Source organism: Mesocricetus auratus, unplaced genomic scaffold, assembly GCF_017639785.1.
Source record: "Mesocricetus auratus isolate SY011 unplaced genomic scaffold, BCM_Maur_2.0 Super-Scaffold_100011, whole genome shotgun sequence".
NCBI lineage: Eukaryota > Metazoa > Chordata > Mammalia > Rodentia > Cricetidae > Mesocricetus > Mesocricetus auratus.
Window position 1 is genome coordinate 42,511,604 of NW_024429195.1, and position 23,728 is coordinate 42,535,331.

The 23,728-nt window shown below is 35.3% G+C and overlaps 2 protein-coding genes across 2 annotated transcripts; both read left to right on the forward strand.

Annotated features, from left to right (window-relative positions):
• The first annotated feature begins 9,452 nt into the window (after positions 1 to 9,452).
• Positions 9,453 to 10,397, forward strand: LOC101824458 (olfactory receptor 6C1). The gene has a single exon (XM_040754280.1). It carries the CDS (start codon positions 9,453 to 9,455, stop codon positions 10,395 to 10,397), a length of 945 nt encoding a protein of 314 aa, XP_040610214.1.
• A 6,876-nt stretch (positions 10,398 to 17,273) lies between these two features.
• On the forward strand, positions 17,274 to 18,233 carry LOC121143079 (olfactory receptor 6C6-like). Its single transcript, XM_040754281.1, has one exon. It carries the CDS (start codon positions 17,274 to 17,276, stop codon positions 18,231 to 18,233), a length of 960 nt encoding a protein of 319 aa, XP_040610215.1.
• The last annotated feature ends 5,495 nt before the right edge of the window (positions 18,234 to 23,728 follow it).

A 23,728-nucleotide genomic window follows, 5' to 3' on the forward strand; every position in this document is an offset into this window, starting at 1 on the left:
AATTGGTCCCTTGAGCCAATTGCAGAGTACTCTACTGAAGATAAAACTCTAGGACTCCATGTGACATAAAATATATTGACAAACCATGATTATCTTAGAACATCTCCTGAAACTGTTTCTATTTCCACTTTCATACTTTCTTGTCTTTCAGCAATCAAAGGAACAAACCCACTTTGTATCAAATGAGAAAACAGACAAAAACATTTACAATGGAACCCAAGCTAGTTACCTGGGGGAGGTAATAGTTAATGAAATACCAATGGAAGACACTTTCATTATTCTAACAGCTCTGAGACACTGTATGAAAATCACAGGTAAGTCCAAGTCTCTCAAAGTCAAACCAACTCAAAGTTCAACTTTATCCAAGATTTACTATAATTATGCTTTGAAATGTGGCGTGGTTGCTTACATCAATTTACATATTTTCTGTTGATTAGAAGCAAAAATTCATTATCTCCACAGTTCTTATTCCATATTTTACAGACTATTTAGTGTTATTTTGAAGAAATATTCCTTAATTGTAGGTAATCTATTGACATTGGACATTTGCTAGTTGTATAAAATTAATGAAAGTTACCAAATCTGAACCCCAATGCTTCATCTGAGAAGAAAAATAAAAGTTTTAGAAATATGTTAGAATAATTAAGTGAGATTATTACATAAATTGCTGGATGAGGACTCTATGATGACAGTTGGAGTATTTATCAGTCTGATTACAGGGGTAGGCCAGTTCAGGCATCCTCTCTACTATTGCTAGGATCTTAGCTGGGGTCCTCCTTTTAGGTTCTTGGAAATGATGTATACAAGCTTCTGCTCACTGAAATGAATAACACCTTTAAAAATTGCTACTACTATGAATATACTGTAAAATTGAGAACTCATTTAAACCGAACCCAGCCATTCAAGAGCCTAGGTGCAGAATTTTTGAAACACAATTATTTTAAAATTTCAACTCTGTTTTGAACAGAGAATTTTTTAAGGGAATCACCTCATTTAAGTGTATAAATGTATTAAGTGGTCCACTTGAACTAAAATAATAATATCTTTCAAGACAAAGCCACATGCTTCCTATGATGCTAAATGACTTTATAATAGCTTAAATAAGAAATTCATGATGTTTTAAGATGTTAGTGTTAATGTTAATTTATTTCATTTTTCTTCTGTGTGTGTTTTTTGTAGATGGCTAGATAAGGAACTAAAAGTGTGAGATTAGGTACTTGTTCCAAACTCTCTATTTGGAAAAAATATTAAATGAAGTGCACATAAGGGAATATACAATAAGTTGGTATATAAATAAATAAACCTTCATGAATCATTACTTATTACTTTTCTAACAGGTCTGTGAAATTCAGTCTTTCAATTCACTTTATGCTTCTCTATTAACATTGTTATTAATGGATCAAAATGTCTTTTTTAAATTTCAAAAATGCTTATAGATGCTAATGCTAGTATTTATGAAGTTATGGAATGTGGCCTTATAGTCTCTCTTTCCCTTAGTTTTCATATATATATATATATGTATATTTAAAATTGTTTCTGTCCATTATTATTGAAAGTAATTAATGTACTCTATTCATATTTCCCTGGAAAGAGTCAAATAAATAACTATGAAAATAGCAGAAAAGAGTTTAACAAAATAAATCTAATCACTCAGTGAGTTCTCTTGTGGTGTTTGCTAAATCCAAATGAACAATTATTCTCAAATATTTCTAGCATTATCTAGACCCTGCAATGAGAATACTGACGTAAGAATACTTTTATTTTTCGATCAAATGGACTCAAGAAACAAGCAGGGGTAGCAATCCTAATATCTAACAAACTAGACTTTAAAATAAAATCAATCAAAAGAGATGGAGGTCATTACATACTAATCACAGGTGAAACCCACCAAGATAAAGTGTCTATCCTGAACATCTATGCCCCCAATACAAAGGCATCCACATTCGTTAAAGAAACATTATTAGAACTTAAATCTCATCTAAAGCCCCACACAGTTATAGTGGGAGATTTCAACACACCACTCTCACCACTAGACAAGAATACCAGACAGGAACTCAACAAAGAAGCAAAGGGTCTAATAGAAGTAATGACCCAACTGGGATTAACAGATATCTATAGAACATTTCATCCACATAAAAAAGAATATACCTTCTTCTCACCACCACATGGAACCTTCTCAAAAATCGACCACATACTTGGCAACATATCAAACCTCAGCAGCTACAAAAAAATTGGAATAACTCCATGCATCTTATCAGACCACCATGCCTTAAAATTAGAATTCAACAACAACACAAAGTGCAGAAAACCTACAAACTCATGGAAATTGAATAATGCTCAACTGCACCATCCCTGGGTCAAAGAGGAAATAAAAAAAGAAATTAAAGACTTCCTCGAACTCAATGAGAATGAAGACACAACATACCCAAACCTATGGGACACTTTGAAAGCAGTGCTACGGGGAAGTTCATAGCACTAAGTGCTCACATGAAGAAACAGGAAAACAGTTATACCAGAGAATTAACATCACAGCTAAAAGCTCTAGAACACAAAGAAGCAAACTCCCCCAGGAGGAGTAGACGCCAAGAAATAATCAAATTGAGGGCTGAAATCAACAAAGTAGAAACCAGGAAAACAATACAAAGAATCAATGCAACGAAGAGTTGGTTCTTTGAGAAAATCAACAAGATAGACAAACCTTTGTCCAAACTTACCAAACAGCAGAGAGTGAACACGCAAATTAACAAAATCAGAAATGAAAAGGGGGACATAACAACAGACTCTGAGGAAATCCAGAGAATCATTAGGTCATACTTTGAAAACCTGTACTCCACAAAATTCGAAAATTTAAAGGAAATGGATGACTTCCTGGACAGCTATCATTTGCCAAAACTAAATCAAGAACAGATAAGCAATTTAAATAGACCTATAACCCCTATGGAAATAGAAGCTGTCATCAAAAGTCTCCCAACCAAAAAAAGTCCAGGTCCAGATGGCCTCAGTGCAGAATTCTACCACAAATTCAAAGAACAGCTTATACCAATTCTTCTCAAAGTGTTCCACACAATAGAAGCAGAAGGGTCTTTGCCAAACTCTTTCTATGAGGCTTCAATAACCTTGATCCCCAAGCCACACAAAGATACAACCAAGAAAGAGAACTTCAGACCAATATCCCTCATGAACATTGATGCAAAAATACTCAATAAAATACTGGCAAATCGGATCCAAGAACACATCAAAACAATCATTCACCACGATCAAGTAGGTTTCATCCCAGGGATGCAGGGATGGTTCAACATACGAAAATCCATCAACGTAATCCACCATATAAACAAGCTGAAAAACAAAAATCACATGATCATCTCACTAGATGCTGAAAAAGCCTTTGACAAAATCCAACATCCCTTCATGATAAAGGTCTTGGAGAGATCTGGGATAACAGGGACATACTTAAACATAATAAAAGCCATATACAGTAAACCAACAGCCAACATCAAACTAAATGGACAGAAACTCAACGCAATTCCTCTAAAATCAGGAACAAAACAAGGCTGTCCACTCTCTCCATACCTTTTCAACATGGTACTTGAAGTTCTAGCTATAGCCATACGACAACAAAGGGGGATCAAGGGGATACAAATTGGGAAGGAAGAAGTCAAACTTTCACTGTTTGCAGACGATATGATAGTTTATATCAGTGACCCAAAGAACTCTACCAGGGAACTCTTACAGCTGATTAACACCTTCAGCAAAGTGGCAGGTTACAAGATCAACTCAAGAAAGTCAGTAGCCCTACTATATACAGATGATAAAAGGGCTGAAAGAGAAATCAGAGAAACATCACCCTTTACAATTGCCACAAACAACATAAAATACCTTGGGGTAACGCTAACCAAACAAGTGAAAGACCTGTATCGTAAGAACTTTGAATCTTTAAAGAAAGAAATTAAAGAAGCCCTCAGAAAATGGAAAGATCTCCCATGCTCATGGATAGGTAGGATCAATGTAGTAAAAATGGCAATCCTGCCAAAAGCAATCTACAGATTCAATGCTATCCCCATTAAAATCCCAGCACAATTCTTCACAGACCTTGAAAGAACAATAATCAATTTTGTATGGAAAAACAAAAGACCCAGGATAGCCAAAACAACCCTGTTCAACAAGGCAACGTCCGGAGGCATCAATATCCCTGACCTCAAGCTCTATTATAGAGCTATAGTCCTGAAAACAGCTTGGTATTGGCACAAAAATAGACAGGCAGACCAATGGAATCGAATTGAAAATCCGGGTATTAACCCACACACGTACGAACATCTGATCTTCGACAAAGAAGCTAAAAATATACAATGGAATAAAGAAAGCATCTTCAACAAATGGTGCTGGCATAATTGGAGACTGGCATGTAGAAAAATGCGGATCGATCCATGTTTATCGCCATGCACAAAACTTAAGTCCAAATGGATCAAAGACCTCAACATAAATCCAGCCACACTGAACCTCTTAGAAGAGAAAGTGGGTGGTACCCTTGAAAGAATTGGTACAGGAGACAGCTTCCTGAACATAACACCAGTAGCACAGACAGTGAGCTCAACAATTAATAAATGGGACCTACTGAAACTGAGAAGCTTCTGTAAGGCAAAGGACACAGTCAGCAAGACAAAAAGGCAGCCCACAGAATGGGAAAAAATATTCACTAATCCCACACCTGACAGAGGGTTGATCTCCAAAATTTACAAAGAACTCAAGAAGCAAGTCTCCAAAACAGCAAAGGACCCAATTAAGAAGTGGGCTGCAGAACTAAATAGAGAGTTTTCAATAGAGGAGTCTAAAATGGCTGAGAGGCACTTGAGAAAGTGCTCAACATCCTTAGCCATCCGGGAAATGCAAATCAAAGCAACTCTGAGATACCATCTCACTCCTGTCAGAATGGCTAAAATCAAAAACACCAATGACAATTTATGCTGGAGAGGATGTGGTGAAAGGGGGACACTCCTCCATTGCTGGTGGGAGTGCCAACTGGTTCAGCCACTTTGGAAAGCAGTATGGAGATTCCTCAGAAAAATGGGAATAAACCTACCACAAGACCCAGCAACTGCACTCTTAGGCATATATCCAAAAGATGCCCATTCATATAACAAAGATGTCTGTTCCACTATGTTCATAGCAGCTTTATTTGTAATAGCCAGAACTTGGAAGCAACCTAGATGTCCCTCACCCGAAGAATGGATAGAGAAAATGTGGTACATCTACACAATGGAGTACTATTCAGCAGAAAAAAATAATGGAATCATGAGATTCGCAGGCAAATGGATGACACTAGAAGAAACCATCCTGAGTGAGGTAACCCAGTCACAAAAAGAGAAACATGGCATGTACTCTCTCATATATGGATTTTAGACATAGATCTGGGGAGTGCCAGCCTACAATCCTATTGCCAGAGAGTCTGGGAAACAGAAACTTCATTTACTGGCTGGTTAAGTACTGAGCTGAACTCAAGAAAGCCAGTATCAGAGAGGGAGGACTGATGATCAAAGGGATTAAGACTGGGCTGGTTGAACCCCAGAAACAGCTGACCAGACAAAGGTTAACTCTTGAATCCCAGGCATCAGCCTGGGAATCCAGCATGGGACTGATCAAGACCCCCTGAATCTGGGTGTCAGTGAGGAGGCCTAGGTAATCTATTGAGCCTTGGACAGCAGATCAGTACCCATCCCAAGTATACACACGGTCTCTGGACTCCCATAGAACAATGTGAGGTGCACTCTCACCCTGAACTCTTGGGGAAGGGTCTAGGCCCTGCCCTATATGAAATGACAGACTATGGACACCCCCATGGAGGGCCTCACCCTCCCTGGGGGAATGAGGGGATAACGGGGGGGGATGGGGGGAGGGCACGGGAGGAGGGGAGGGAAAGGGAGAGGGACCTCGTACTGACTTGTGAAGCAACCTTGTTTCTTATCTAAATTTAAAATGGAAAATAAAAAAATATTAATAAAAAAAAAAAAAAAAAAAAAAAAAAAAAAAGAATACTTTTATTGTAACAAGATAGCAAAAAAAAAAAAAAAAGGGAATGACAGGTTAAAATGAATTGCTTTAGGCAGGTATCTGAAGCCAGCTGAATGTCAATAGAGGCCACATTACTTTGAGATTTCAATAAGAACATAGGTTGCGCAGTTGACAAGTTTTATGTCCAAGGCAGCTCTTAAAGCCATCTTGCCTTTCTAACATTGTCTCTTGACTATAAAGGGACTGTTGGTTTTGTCTTAAATGCCTGTGAAAGTCACTCTGGAATTATACCAAAAAATAAACCACCTGTGTCATGTTAAAAAAAAAAAAGAATACTTTTATTGTTTATTGTTTACTTACTTGGGCATATAAACCCTTTATGTATAATATATTTTGGTCATATTATTTCCCCCAACTCATCCTAGATCCTCTCTACATCCTTATCCATCCAACTTCATGTATATAAAGCATTTTTATATAACTTGAAATTTGAAGTTGAAGTAGATATTACCAACACCTTGTATTAAATAATTATTCTCTCCTGTCCTTCATTCACAAAAATTATGAAGAACTCTTTAAAATTTGAATGTGTAAAGAATAAAGACAATGTGATCAAAAAATTATGTTTGGAGATGTCCTCTGTGTAATTTATTCTAATGACTTCTATTTAATGAAGTTTGACTGAAGAAAACAATGAATAATTGTAGGAAAAGTTGAGAAAAACCTGGTCTTTTAAAGTCAGTGTATCATACAGGGAAATGATCATTGTAGAAACCTGGGAAAGGCACAATTTGAGTGTATTTTCATAATGAAACCAAATATTAATTGTAATTATGATGCTGAACAAATACTATCATTGTTATTTTGAATTGTTCAAGGGATTCATCTCAGATTCTTCTAGAAGGTAAGTAAGAAGCAAATTTGATGAAACGGGTAGAAGGAAATAAGATGTTCATAACCTAGCCCTGGGTTGGAGAGATGACTCAGCAGTTAAGAGCACTGACTGTTCTTCCAGAGCCGTAAGTTCAATTACCAGAAGCCACATGGCAGCTCACAACCTCCTATGAGATCTAATGCCCTCTCTGGCATGCAGGAGCACATGCAGTCAGAACACTGTATAATACATACATATATACATACATACATACATACATACATACATACATACATGTGCCTTTAAACAAATAAATAGCCTAACCCATTTAGCATTTTGAACTTAAAGAGATGAACTAAATGTTTTGATGTAATCTTTATACTGGAGTAAAATATAACCTTGGAATAATTAATGGTCCAGGAATCTATGAATTTTTAAAATTTATAAAAATGAATGCAATCCATTGAGTTTTCATAAATGGTTTTACATAAAGATATATTAAAACAGCCCTAGAGCTAGATATTTAATCACCTTAAGCCTGTTTTTCTGGTCTTTGAAGACTAGTATAGAAATGTTAATGTAGGGAAGGAATAGTCTCATTTACAGACACCTACTAAGACATTTCTTTACAGCTCTTCCTACATTCCTTCACAGCTCTAACCCATAGGGGGAAAGTGAATAATTACATTGTTACCAGTAAAATGTTAAAATCAAAGTACATGTAAGAAGAAAAGTATATACAACTTTAAAAGAGGTTAAAATACAATGCATTGATGAATTTCCAAAAGAGTGCTAATCTAATAATGTTTATTTACCTATTTTTAATCCTATTCATCAACAATGATACATTTTAGGATTCTGACAGGCAGTGGGAAGAAAACAAGTTTCTCAGTGTTTTCAAATGTCAGCATGTTATTCTTATAGTTTTAGGAACAATAAATCATTAAATAAATCAGACATTTCAGTTTTAAGAATATTTTAAACATATTTCTAACACTCTTCACACTTTATGATTTAAATAATTAAAATTTATGTTTAAAGAATAAAATACAGTTTGGTAGGACTAACAAAGAGTTCCAGCATATGGGAAATCATGTAAAAGTCAGCTTTTCCAGTATCCAAACAACCCTCAGGTTCAGATGTGGAAGGGCCCAATTAAGGACATTTTTATTAAAAATAAGCTATACCATGAGAATTCATTCTAAGAACTTACGTGAAGTATGCTGAATATATGAAGTCATTTGGAATTATTTTAACTTTAGTGTCTATTTTAAATATGAGTCATAATTATTTTGCTACAGGAACTTCAGCTATATGGAGATTGCAACCAAATCTTGTTTATTTCATGATAAGTTACTCTTGGGGCTAGAGCTTTAGTAAATAAAATATCATTTTAATCAAAACCAAACTCAGACTGACTACAAATAATTCTATTAAAGAAGTAAAGTAAGTCAAATAATAGTTCATAGTTTATTTAGATAAATATGTGTATACGTATGCATATGTATGTGTATTGTAGATTCCCATGTATACTTCATTTTCAACAGAATTTGGAACAAGTGCTTAGGCATATCACATAAAGTAAATAACTGAGAAAACATCTTACAGTGGAAAGATATAAACTTAAGTAATACACAGGTTACACAGTACAGCATAAAGAAAAGAATAATGCCAACAAGTGATTAAACAAAAGTCAATATTAGCTGGGTAAATCCTCCCTTTACATTAAAATTATACTAAGCACAAAACATATTAAAATAACTTTGATAATAAAATCCATCCTTTTGTAAATGTACCACGTGATATGGGAGTTGATGGGAAATAATAGTATAGTCTTAGTGAAGTAGGTTGACACCAATGAATATAAGGTTTTATGTGTGTGACAAACAAGTATTCCTTAAAAATAAAAGAGGGAGAAAAAAGTGATTTGGGTGACGTTTCATTGTACTACACATTATCAAAATCGTGAACATGTATATATAGTTTTCAAATGTTTCACAAAAATCAACACTTATAACTTAAACTTGTCCTTTGATATGGGCTTGTCTGCAGAAGAAACTGTGTTTACAACAAGAGGAAATAGAGCAAGAGTGTAGGTATTCTTAACCTTTCCTGGATGTATATCAGTTGCAGGATATCCCACTTTCTGTGAAAAGTAAAGTCCTCTTCTGATATCATCAATTGGATATACACCTTAGAACAAGGCCACTGGATTATATACTAAATCCATAATTCTTATTTGGGGAACCTCCATTCTATTCTCATACCAGTTGTACTAAGACAACATCACTACTGAAATGTTTTAGATTTCCATTCTCACTGAGATGAGAGGTTTTGTTATTGTTCATAATTTGATACTAAACTGTTTTTCAAACTGCCTTGAAGTATTGTTCTCTGTTCTAAGAAAGGTAAATCATTAGTATTGAATGGCTGTAAATTGGACTTAAAGGTGGAAACAGCATACTACAACAGTATGAGAGCTCTTTGTTTTGATTCTTACTAATCTTCAATTCTACTGATTCTTTTTGATTTTGCTTTTATATTTGGCAGAAGGAAAAAAAGTAACTGCAGAATGAGAAACCATACAGAAGCCACAGAGTTTATTCTTCTGGGGTTATCAGATGACCCTAAACTCCAGGTTGTCATATTTGTCTTTCTCTTCATCACCTACACACTCAGCATCACAGGAAATTTGACCATCATCACTCTCACCCTGCTGGATTCCAAGCTCCAGACCCCCATGTATTTCTTCCTCAGGAATTTCTCTGTATTAGAAGTGTCTTTCACAACCGTCACTATACCCAAGTTCTTGGGCAACATAATCTCAGGAGATAAAACTATTTCTTTCAACAACTGCATAGCACAGTTATTTTTTTTCATCCTTTTGGGAGTGACTGAATTTTACCTTCTGGCTGCCATGTCCTATGATCGCTATGTTGCCATCTGCAAGCCCCTGCATTACCTGACCATCATGAGTCAGAAAGTCTGCACAATGCTTGTCTTTGCCTGCTGGCTGGTCTCTTTCCTGATCATCTTCCCAGCACTCATGTTGCTCCTACAGCTTGATTACTGTGGGTCCAATATCATTGATCACTATACTTGTGATTATTTCCCCCTGCTGCAACTTTCCTGTTCAGATACAAACTTCCTGGAGAAGATGGGGTTTTTCTGTGCTGTCTTTACCCTAATGTTTACTTTGGCGTTAATATTTCTCTCCTACACATATATCATCAAAACAATTGTGAAGATTCCTTCTGGTAGTCAGAGGACAAAGGCCTTTTCCACGTGTTCTTCCCACATGATTGTCATCTCCATCTCTTATGGAAGCTGCATTTTTATGTACATTAAGCCCTCAGCATCAGATAGGGCATCTTTGACTAAGGGAGTTGCTGTGCTGAATACTTCAGTAGCTCCCATGTTAAACCCCTTCATTTATAGCCTGAGGAATCAGCAAGTGAAGCAAGCCTTTTTGAACATGGTGAGGAAAGTGGTATTTTTCACAAGTTGTGTGAAATGATGTGACCTGTGAGCAAGTGGCACATGGAAGGCCAATTCAAATAATAAAATAGAAGATGTTAATGGCCTACTTATATCAATAAGGCCCACATTCCTTTCATTTAATTTCTAGCAGTTTATTAATCTACTCATGCAATTTTCACTCACCAATTAAAACTGCTTTCCTAAGAATTTCTAACACTTTTCTAATATTGGATTACAGTGATTTTTAAGTTTTATTAATTTTACAGGTATTAAATCAGTGTCAGTTATATTAATAAAATATTGTTCCACAAATGAGAGAAGTATTTGTATACAATTATATATTTTATTTACTAAACATTAAACATAACCCTGAAACTTTTAATTTTGTTATTTTAAAGTATTTATATAATTTCTCCCTTCCATTTCCTCCAGCCAAGCTCAACCATATACCCTTCCTTGCTCTCTTTCACATTCATGTCCTCTTTTTCATAATGTATACACATATTCCTAAGAGCATAAGAAAAACCTGACTAGTATGTGTAGTGTCACTTGCACTTGTGTTTTCAAGGATGACCATTTTTGTTGGATAATCAATTGATGAGTGCTAAAACTTTTCATAGAAATTCTATACTCACCTTGCCTTTGAAAAATGTTTAAATACCACATCAATGAAGGAATGTAAGATTTTTTTCTTATTTATTAGCCAAAACATATTAACTGATGCTCACTCTCATATGTTATGTTCCAGTGATTTGTTTATTGATGAGGCAGAACAGACCATTATTCATTTAAACTTTAGTTGTAAGTGGTAAATAAATATTTACAGTTTTTAATTCCCTAGGCATTTAACATACAAATAAGTTAGTATCATTTTCCATAAGTGTTTACTCTGGTCTCTCTAAAAACCTGAACTCATGCATGCACACCCATACTGAGACTCACACACATGTTCCTACAGCTTGATCACTGTGAATCTGATGTCATTGATCACTATAATTAAAAATAATAAAAATATATCTTAAAAATCTGCAAAACTTCCATATATATGTATATATATATATACATATATACACATATATACATATATATGATATATATAATGATTGTTAAAATTGGATGTAACTAAAATTTTCATGTGCTGAATAGTTGGTTTCTTGAGAGAGTTGATATCAAGGACTCATTGAATCTTGCAGAAATGTCCTGGAAATGGATTGATCTAGCAAAGGTTTCACGATTATATAAATAGTTTACCAAGACTGAATAAGTTACTGAGGATCATGCAGTCCCTTTTGCAGGTTCTTTATCTTATACACAAGACAATTTTTGGAAGGAATCAGAAACATGAGGATTTAAGAAAGAAGAAAAGAGCAGACTGTAAACTCCACAGCTGCCAAGAGGCGGGGGCGCGGGTCAAAGGAAAACAGAAAGTAGTGTCTTTTAGAAATAAAGGGAACAGACACGCTCAGCAATGAAAATCTCCAAGGTGCTATGCTGTGGGTGAAGGATCTTTGGAAGAGTGAGAATGCCCACAATAAATGCCAGAGCAAGAAGGAATTGAGCAGGTCCAGAAAAATGACAAATACAGGAAAAATAAAAATTTATACTTTGCAAGTTAGAACCCAGAAAAGTTAACCAGCTAAGCCATGAGAATCTGTGAGCAACTGTATCAAGAGTGAGGCTTTTGAGGTTTGTAAATAAATGTCTCTTTACTAACAGAGCAAGACTAGGGAGGGTGCTTACACTCTCCACAGTACCCACCCAGAAAGTTCAAGGCAGTACATTGGCTGGGTGCCCCTTATCTTCCCTCCTATGCTCAAAAGTACCACCCATCTTGTTCACTCTACTCTGCACCTACCTCCCTGAGGGAAAGTCTTTCAAGATTAAAGCATACATGTCAAAATCTCAGCTTGCTTTGCTCCTTATAGTGAGTAGCAGTGTGAGGAACAGCTGCCTTTTGTGTGTAAACAGGAAGTCAACATCATTCTTTTTTCAGAGAAAACATTTGCCTCCTTAGATTCCAACATACATGTGTGGGGTCAGAGTTCTATCACTCATGTTTTTTTTCAGATATTCCAGTCTTGGCCATCTACATAAGTCATGCATATCATGGGCAGGTACATTAAAACTGCTTATTCAAGTCTATTCAATAGATATAAATTTCCATTCATTCTTCATCAATTTTTATATATTCTCAATCTTGCTGTTTAATACACTCCATGATATTCCTAACCTGTAATCCTAACATTGGAGGGGAGCTGATAAAGAACTCTATCCTTATCACCTCACCACAAGTTTGAAACAACCTAGTTTACATGGACAACTCTAGAGTAATATGAGATACAGAATGAGATGAAAGGAAGGAAGGAAGGAAGGAAGGAAGGAAGGAAGGAAGAAAGAAGGAAGAAAGGAGGGAGGGGATTTTTCCCCATTATAAATCCAAATTTATTTCTGCAGAAATCTTCTATGTAAATTTTCTATTGTAGTAAGGAATAGTAGAACCTTCAATTTTAGCTTACCTCATAGTTACTGTGCAGCAAATGTCTACAGAGAGAGGTTCCACAATAATAACCAGTACAAATAATTAAATTCAAAAGATTTGAATCATTTTACAGTCTAAATAAAGTTTGTGTTAGAAATTGGAAAGAATATGTTTATACAATCATTGTCAGTTTAACAAGAAAATACTAACACTTTGAGGACACTGTTGTGAAAGAGGACATTCACTATGTAATTCAGCATAGAAACCCTTCAAAATATAAATAGAATTAGCATATTTGCCAGATACACCACTCCTGAAAATGTATCCAAGGGAGTCAGTAACTATACATTAGGAAAATATGATAAAGGCATTCTATTTATGGCTGAGTGTTGTGTTCCAAGGTCTCTCACTGTCTAAACACCATACAGTTGTATGCCTCTATGATAATTACCATCTACTGAAAGAAGAGTCTTCTCTGAGGAGAATAGAGGAAGTCACTGATCTATGGGTATAGCAATGTGTCACTATGGGTCATTTTGTTGCTGTGTTCAGTTAGCAGAATAATTGTAGTAGATTTCCCCCTCAGGTCCATGACCTATCTACTCTCAAGTTGACCTCATTAACAATATTGGGTGTGGGTTCCATCTCATAGAGTGAGCCTTAAATTCAAGAAGAGTGGTATGCTACTCCATAATATTTATGCCACTATTGCACCACTTACTGTCAGGTGGTGAATTGTAACCCATAGCCTTGGCAGTAGCCTTAAATGTTTGAGAGTTCTATGGGATCCTTTTGGCCAATGACTCAACAAGATGTATACCATTCTTAGTAATTGCCAGGGGTCTTACTTGATGGAAAATGATGTCTAGTTGGACATTCTCTTCCCCTTTATGTAGTGACTCCATTAAAATTTCTTTCACACACACACACACACAGTGTCACACACACAGTGTCACACACACATATATATATTTTTTTCTGAAGTTTCCAGAGAAGTGGGTTTCCATATGACTTTTTAAAAATATGTGAAGTGCAATACCAGTACTAAAATTATGGTGAGTTAAAGGAAGAAATAAAAATACTTGGCAACTTGTTCTTTTTTGTTCCTACTTGCACATTAAGCATTGATTATTCCCATTAAGAAATATACAGAACTCAGAAATGTAAAAAATAAGTGATGTTGACCATTTTAAAGAAAAAACACAACTAAGAGAAATTAAAGATCATTATCTGATTTTTTTTTGTTGTGAGCCTAGCCTTTAATAGCTGAGCTGTGTCCCCAACTCATTATCTGAATTTTTTAAAAGGTCTTCACCTTAGTTATCTCTCCCCAATATGTGTTTGGATACCAATGTTTACTGTACCACTATATAACTCATGGAATGAGCCTCAGTAACTGTTGGCAATCACAGGATTGAGAAAATGTAATATATGCATATATTGTAGTTCCTACATCAAAAAAGAACAAAATTAGATCATTTTCATAAAAATGGATGGCACTAGAGTTCAGCATGCAAAATGAATAAAACAAGAATCCAAAGGCAAATGGATGGGTTTTCACTTTTTGAAAAAGAAATAAAGTTGTGTGAAAGTAGATATAACTCTAAGCAAATCTATAATCTATGAATAATTTTGAATATTTAAAAATACCCACTCAGTAGTGAAGACAGGAGCACCTGTCCATTAATGTGGAATTGATGCAATTAAGATAGAGGATTCATTTATTTTTTAATTATGTTTACTTTTGATTCAGTAATCATGAGGAATTCACTCCAATGAAATTGACATATTTTTGATAAGTTTGTGGTCTTTGAAAATACATCATAACATATATATATATACATATACAATTTTAAATGTTAGTAGTATTCTAATCATTATAATTAGAAACTTGACTGTCCTCTAAGAGAGTGATAAAATAAGTTAGGGTTCAGCTTTCCAAGCAACTATGCAGCTATAATCATGTTTAAAATGATTCCATGCGTTGACACGTTCCTGTGATTGACTGTATATATTGTTAAACAAACAAGCCAAGAATAATTGGGGTGTCTGGAAAATAGCACATTTATCTTAGACTTAATGGGCATACAACAGGTTATATTTTCTCATCTTACATTATCACTTTTCATATTCACTTGAAATGTTCTTTCTCTTCTCTGATTTTAAACCCAAAACTGTGTAGCTATAGTTTCAAAAGATAGGTACATTGGGCAATGAAATTAATCAGTAACAAATTATCTGAAAGTGTAATTAAAAGAGGTAAAGTCTCCATGTGAATGTTTTATTTTTATAAGCAGCACTTTTACATCATACAATTTGGCAATCCCTTAGGAAATGATGGTGTTAGGTCTGGTTGCCCTGAGAATTGTTTGTTCTTATTAAATGTGTTCCTGTAGAAAACAGGAGTATAAATTCTTTATTATTTCAGAGATGGTGAATTTCTATATTATGGAGTATGTCACTTTTAGCAAGGTTTTAAATATTTTAAATAGATGAACTGTAGTACTATAGAAATACTAATTTCCAACCATGCAGTAAGTTACTCAAAAATGGTATCTCTAGGACAATATGTAAATAAGTAAATCTGTCATATACTTTAGGATACAATCCACACTCTTTGTTCACCAGGATAATTAAACTGACATACAAATTGGGCAGAATTTACATGTTCAACTGAAGAAAGCTGTTGAACTAATAAAGGAGTAGTTTTTTAATATCATCTTATGTTTACTTATAGAGATAATTGTAAATAATTACAAAACATTTTTAACACTAGAAAATCTTTCAGTTTCATGTGGTATCTATGAAATCCAACAAAACTAAATGCAGTTGCATTTATTGGCCTGTGTGTCATATAATACAGTGTGACTTGTGTTGTTTTCCCTCATATGTGTTATGAAGATGTAGAGTGTATGTAACTGTTAAAGCAGAACAAATCAACAGTTTCATACTAGGAAAATTTAGTTTAAGTGAAATATAATTAAACATTTTTATCAACATTAGCACTGGTAGGTTGTGTATAACTGAGAATACTTTATGATATATTGTTTTATATCTGCATGTCCTAAAGTATTGTTCCTTATAATACTTTATGGTTAAATGAGAGATGGTTGAATAATATGAGAATACTGGGTATTTTTTCATGCAAATTTGTGTGATATGTTAGGTGTTCTTTGTCACAAGATGCTTCCCCTGCCTAGAGTATCCTCTCTCAAATCTTAGGTTCCTGTATAGACCATTTAGATATTCAAATGCTGATATATATCCTCCTGTGTATTCCTGTAATTAACAAAGGAAAGAACTGATTTTTCAGTTTACCTTTGGTTCTTTTTATGTTTATTTTTGTATTTTTACTGTTTTCTAAAGAATAATTTGTACCTCAAAGGTTAGAAATAATACTACTAGCATTCACAATGCAGAACATGTGATCTTATATTTTTTAACTTGAAAACCTTAAATGATTATATTGTGGTTATTTAAAAATCTAGTAAAAGTTTTCCACAAGAGATGATGTCACTAATTCTTTATTTAATAATTGTTCTATAAGTTGGATTTTGTGAGACTTTGAATAAAATCTTTCATGAAAGCATATATAAAATAGAATAACTATAAAATAGCTTCTTAAATCAGCCTCAGCCTACCCTTTTCTGTGAATGTTAGCCACAATACTTTATGTTTGCTATTACTCATATCATATCATGCTGTTTTCTTAGTGTGTCCTAAAATATTTGTTTCTCTGTTTCTATCATAGCTTACCAAGCATTTCTTAGCTTCATTTCATGTAACTGTCATGCATCCTGTAAATGGGCCAGAAGGACTCACTCACTTGGAGATAAATAAGATTCTGATTCTTATAAGCATATTTTGTTGGATATCATTATGTCATATTGGCATATGCCATAGCCATTTCGGAAGAGAGAACCTCAATGAAGACAATGCCCCACCAGACCTTTGAACAAATCTATAATGTCTTGTCTTGATGGATGGTTGATGTGGAAGGGTGGTCTTGCGAGCAATCTGAGAAAGTCATGAAGAAAAAGTTAGTCAGTAAATAGTACTGCTGCTCCATGGCCAATGCATCAGTTCCTGCCTTGAGGATACTACCCTGAGATCTTGCCCTTGAGTCCTTCAATGGTTGACTTGTAAACCCTTTAAAACATGTTGTTCCCATGTTCCTTTTGGTCATGGTGTTTTATGACAACAATAGGAAGCCTAACTAAGACACATACTCACAAGGTGTATGATATGTTTGTAATATGAACTCTAAATTCATTAAATTCATTTTTGCATGGTTTATACTGAAAATGGACCTAGCTATGATTATAAGGGCACAGATATTTTTCTTATATATGATGTGTGATATTAGCTGTTTTGGGTGCTTTCCCTTTTTTATTTTATTTCATTTTCTGTAGATTTGTTAGGAAAAAAGGAGGAATGAAGAACCACTCAGTAGAGATAGTGTTCATTTTGCTGGGACTGACAGATGACCCTCATCTACAAATTCTGATTTTCCTGTTTATGTTTTTCAATTACATATTGAGCATGATGGGGAACTTAGTGATCATCCTCCTCATTCTGCTGGATCCCCGTCTCAAGACTCCAATGTATTTCTTCCTCAGGAATTTCTCCTTCTTAGAAATTGCATTCACATCTGCCTGCATTCCACGGTTCCTGATGAGCATTCTCACCGGTGACAAAACAATTTCCTACAATGCTTGTGCAGCTCAATTATTCTTCTTCTTTCTGTTACTAATCACAGAGTTTTACCTCCTGGCTGCCATGTCCTATGATCGCTATGTAGCCATCTGCAGACCACTGCATTACCCCATCATAATGAGCAGCAAAGTGTGCCACCTACTGGTCATCTGCTCCTGGATGACTGGGTTCTTAGTCATTTTTCCCCCTTTGCTCTTGGGACTCAAACTGGATTTCTGTGCTTCCAAAACAATAGATCACTTCCTATGTGACACTTCTCCTGTCCTCCAGCTGTCTTGCACAGACACACGTTTCATAGAATTGATGGCTTTTGCCTTAGCTGTAATGACACTTGTCATCACCTTGATCTTAGTGATTCTCTCCTACACACTCATCATCAAAACCATCCTAAAGTTCCCTTCAGCTCAGCAAAGGAAAAAGGCCTTTTCCACCTGCTCCTCACACATGGTCGTTGTCTCCATCACTTATGGGAGTTGTATTTTCATGTACATGAAAACATCAGCCAAGGAGAGGGTGTCTTTAAATAAAGGTGTAGCTGTGCTCAACACTTCTGTGGCCCCTTTGCTAAACCCTTTCATTTATACCCTAAGGAACCAGCAGGTGAAGGACGCTTTCAAACAGGTATTTCACAGATTGTGTTCTTCTCAGAACAATGGATTAAGATTTAGGCACAGATAGTATGTTACCAGAACATGAATGAAAAGGGGGGATATAATTTCCAAGTATGTCGGTAATGTTCTCCTTTACCCAATCTTTCCTGCCCCCTTAAAGTTCAGCCTCTTTACCTACAAACATTCCCCCTGATACATCCTACATCCATTTGAAATTGAATCAAATGTCTACATATGATTTTTCAGCCACTATTGAGAGTATTATCTCTTGTAGAATTTCATATCAAAGGAATCCCCCACTTTGCACTTTATTTTTGGATTTTCTTCCTCATAAAATTTTGAGGTATCTCATGCTATAGTTGGTTCAGGATGTTGATTTGATGTAGTAGCCTGTCATATTCTTATGAAAAATTATAGTAAGAAACTCTACAGGTAGCTCAGCTGTTAAGAGTACTTGTTGCTCTCGCAGAGGACCTAGGGTTGGCACCCAGCACCCACATGGTTGCTCATATTAATAATTCCTTCTTCTGTACTATGTAGGCAGAACATGCATGCAGATATGCAGAGCATGCAAGCATGAATAAATAAAAACAATTACTTTTTCAAAACCCACTATGGATGTTCTATTATCTCATCACCCTTTGTGTGAAGAACAACAGTTATACGCAACTCTCACTTCCAAACTTTGCATGAAAAAAAAACTCTCACTGAGAAACAGCAAATTGGAAGCAATAGAGACAAATGGCTTCCTAGTTTCTCCTCTCTTAAGGAGGGACCATCGAATGTGATGTTGATATCACAACATACAGTTCAATACAGTGTCTATGAAAGTCACTTAGAAGTCATATCTCATATTTCTGTCACTGTCTTGACTAACTGAGTGATGTCAGCTTTAGGAAAAGGCTTAGAGAAAGAGACATACTCTGCATCTACTTGTCTCATTTGCTTCCATTTTATAGAACTATTTTAAATAACTTGGCGATTATGAATATTAAATTCAGAAGATCCATTCATATTACCATAGACATCTCTGATGCATTGGTTGAAACACAAAGTCTGTAGTCTAATAAAAGGAAAAATTAAGGCAAAACTGCCTGCCAGTCTACCCAAGACACAGGTAAGAACCTGCGAGACAGGACAACCTAAGACAGGGAAAGTCCATCATGCTGGATGCTCTCTGAGGCGGGGACAACAAGTCCGAAGCCAGACTGTGACTCCAACTAAGCTGAATTCTGAAAGGAAAAAAAGGTCGATATGTGGGAGAAACTGCAGGCCAGCCTACCCAAGCCTCACGTGCCCTGGTCCGAGTGCATGCAGGCACTTCCTACCACAACAAATAAAATAAATGTTAGAAAGTATATGACATTATAGCATAAAGCTTTTAATTTTCCTGAAGGCCTATACCCATGTTCTGGGATAAATCAGCAAATCTCAGACCCTGAAAAAATCTCCTCATAATTGCTAATCTATTAATCAACTAAAAATGCTCTTAAAATTAGCAATATTTACAATAGTTAACATAATGGACATGATCAGAGAAATTAAATGCTTGTAGTTTCCCTTATTACAAAATGTGGTTTTTATAAATATTGTAAGTCTGCAAGTATACATTTGGATATACAATGTGTAATAGTGGTCTATAGCAATCTTAAGAGATTTGTTTATTTCTTGCATTTTTGGTTGTCTTTTCCTTCATTTCTTTCATTTTTTTGTTTAATTTTTTTCTTCCATTTTATTAAGGGAATTGCTCATTTCTTCTTTGAGGGCCTCTGCCATCTTCATAAAGTTGTTTTTAAGGTCATTCTCTTCGACTTCATCTGTGTTAGGGTGTTCAGGTACGGCTGGTGAAGAAATACCTAGATTCTGTTGGTATCATATGAGTCTTTATGATGTTGGATGTGTTCTTATAGTATCAGTTTCCCATCCCTTCCTTTATTGGGTGCAGGTGAGGTCTCTCCCTCTCTTGGTGGGTGCTGGTCCAAGGCTCTATTGGCAGCAATTGTTTCCCAGTGGGTTCAGGTCCAAGACCCCTATGTTGGCAGATGATGGATATGTTATGTTTTTAACTAGGCTTATAGAATCAGATAAGAATCAATCTTGCAGAATTGGCCTTAAATCAAATCAGAAAGCAGTTGAATACACTGATTACCAACTGTGCCACTATTTCACAGTAGGCATACATTGCCTGGCACATTGGTATTACAGTTTATAGATTTCAAAACTTTTCTATCCCTGAAATGGGCCCCCTATCATGAATTTCTTTCATTACTCTCCCCCTCTGTCCTGTCCCCAAACCACCTCCTGCACCCAGAACACCGACTTGTTCCCTCAAACTCCTGCCGCCCATTCCCCTACCCCCAGTTCACCCAGGAGATCTCTTCTATTTCTGCTCCTCAGAGAAATCCATGCATCCCTCTTTGGATTGTCCTTGCTATCTATCCTCTCTAGGGCTGTGGGCTGTAGGTTAGTTATCCTGTACTTTATCCCAAATATCCACTTATGTGTGAGTACATACCATGTTTGCCTTTCTGGGTCTGAGTTACCTCTCTCAAAATGAATTTTCTAGTTTCATCCATTTGCCTTTCATGAGGTCATTGTTTTCGTACAACTGTATAATGCTCCACTGTGTAAATGTACCACATAGGAGCTCATTTATGCCTCAACTTAATGTGCATGCTTTGTTCAAACATATGGGAGGCCTACACCTTTCTTAATGGAGAAAAGGGAGGACTGGATGGAGAGGGGATAAATGGGAGACTTGGGAAAGGAATGGAATGAGAGGAGGGGAGATGGGAAGCTGTGGCCACTATGTAATATAAATGAAAAACAGCTAATAAAATAAAATTAAAAAATAAAATAAATTTTTCTAACTGGATAAAATATAGTGACTTAACAGAGGGCCCAGATGTCGAGAGGAAAGTCACAACATAAATGAAAATATTTGAAAAATTGATAAGGAGGTGTAGTACATGAAATGAATAAATGAAACCAAGAAATGATATATATGTATAAAATTCCATAATGAACCCCATTATTTGTATATTTATCTAAAAATTAAGTTACATATTAATGTACAGAAATATCTTTACCTACTAAATGACACAATAAGTCCAACAGAAAATGAATTCTCAATAGACAATTCATATACATGAAAAAAATTTTTCTTCAATATCTATTAGATAATGTTGTTTTAAGCTATATAACGTGTTAATATGTGCAGTACTCTAACGACATAATTAAATTATATGCAGCTCTCCTCAATCCTCTGCAACTTTTTAAAATATTGGTCATGAGTAACACTCTTTACCAGTAATGACCAGAAAAGGAAAAGCATACAGGAAATCTGAAGAGTATTTTGTATAATAAAATTGCATAAATTTGATGCATTTGTAAAATTTGGAAATGTGTGTAAAGAATAAAGAAAACATCCTTTATAACTGGGTAAACAGGACTTGTTTCTGAGTGAATACATAGAAGTATCTTATAGAATAAATTATTGTATACAATTTCATTTGAAGATTTGAGAGAAATTGAAGCCAAATTGCAAATATAACAATGACTCTGTATATCCTTATACACCATTATATAGTATTGGTATTCTTGCATCTAATACCATTATTAGTTCAAAAATTAAAAATAAATTTTAAAGCATTCTGCTTTTCATTTTTTAAAATAAAATCACAAACTGCTTGGTTTTGTTAGAACATTTCCATTCCTACTTTTGATTCTACCCTCCAAGGTTCCCTGCCTATACCTTCCCTTCCCCAGTTGTTTCTTTCCATTTCATATCCTGCTTTCATACTGTTTGCTTAAAACCTCCCCTCATTTCTCATGGTACCTTTTCTAGTTCCATGGCCAAGACACATGACAATAGTGCGTACATACAAACATAGAACAGTTCAAATTGAGGACTCCCTTATGAAGGAAAGTGACTTATGATTGAAAATGTCTTTTTGAATCAGAGTTGCCTCATTTGATATAAGAATTTCAAGATTCATTCATTTTCCTATCAATTGCTTTATTCATTTTTCTTTATAGTTAAATAAATTCCATTGAGTGCATACACCACACATTCATATGTTGATGGACAGTGAACTGGTTCCATTTCTTTGATTGTAAACTGAGAAAAAAATAACATAGATGAGCAAGTATCTCTGTGGTGACATTTACAGTCTTTTGGGTGCAGGCCCAATAATGGTAAAAGTGCGTCATGTGGTAGTTTTATTTTAAGTTTTTTGAGACACTCCCCATACTGACATTCATAGTGAATGAAACATCTTATATTTTCACCAGTATCAAATAAAGTTTGTTGATTCATAAAGATATTAAATAGTTTTCATTAGTTTTTCATTTTCTTTGAGCTCTAAAAATGTACAGATGAATAAAACATAGATGCTAGTCTCAACAAAGGAAATGTTATAGAATAGTTCAATTCTATATTTAGCCAATCCCAAGGGAACTAAGAATAAATTATCTCCTAAGTCTAGAGTAGCCCATGTGTTTACTAGGAAAATTAAGTTGGGCTGAAGGGAAGGCAGGTTGATTGCACCAGTTCATTGGTCTACAATGCTTTCCTCTCCCTATATTGCTGTGATTTAGAGACAGATATTTCATAAGAGCATTACACCTGAATTAACCTATGATTTCTTCCTTCCTCTCTTCAAGCTAGTCTCTTGGGGATTTATAGTGACCACAGAAGGTAAGTTGTCTTATCCATATGTACTATCCAATCTTTAAAGAGAATTTTAAAGTGTTTCACTACCTTCTAGTCCCTGAAATCAAAGAAGTATCATTATTTAAGAAATAGGTTTTGTAGGCCAGTTCCTAACCATGTTTTTTCATGAACAAAAGATATAAACAGATAAATTTATTTTTACCTTCTGACACTGATAGAAATCCTTCACATACTTCAACATGTCCTTCATCTATGTTAGAGGATTTTATGTAATAGAGGTGAGGTTGAACTGGATCATCAAAGTCTCTTGAATTGCAAATAGCTTCTTAGTTAGGGGTAGGACTTTGTGCTCACTTTACCTCCTCCCTGCTGGAATTTGGTCTAGTGTGAGTCTGTGTGTGCCTTGTGTATGCTGTCACAAGTTCTGTGATGTCAAAACCGTAGTCCTGTTGTGTCTGGGTGACACTATTTTCTTGGAGTTATCTATGACCTCCAGCTCCTATCCTAGTTGGCATCTTCTTCCTCATAGCTCCATGAACCTTGGAGAGAGGAATTTGACTGAGTGTTCCAAAGTCGATCGCTTTCAAAACTGTTCAATTGTAGTTCTTCTGTCAGTTACTCTCTACTGCAAGAGAAAGCTTCTCTGACAATGAATGGGTGATTTTCTATTTATGGGTACAGCAATATGTCATTAGGAGTCCTGCTAAAGGGAAATTCAGTTTCTCCAATAGTGTCACTGGGTTTATTAATCACATTGTAGGGCAGACTCCATACCAAGGAGTAGCTGACCAATACAAAATTAATTCTACACTTTTGGTTTTGCTCTATTTTTACTCTTATTTTTGTTGTTTTCTTTTGTATTTGTTTGGTTTGTTTTAATTTTGTTT

Coding starts and splice junctions, on each gene's coding strand:
- LOC101824458 (XM_040754280.1), top strand. CDS start 9,453: ATGAGAAACCATACAGAAGCCACAGAGTTTATTCTTCTGGGGTTATCA.
- LOC121143079 (XM_040754281.1), top strand. CDS start 17,274: ATGAAGAACCACTCAGTAGAGATAGTGTTCATTTTGCTGGGACTGACA.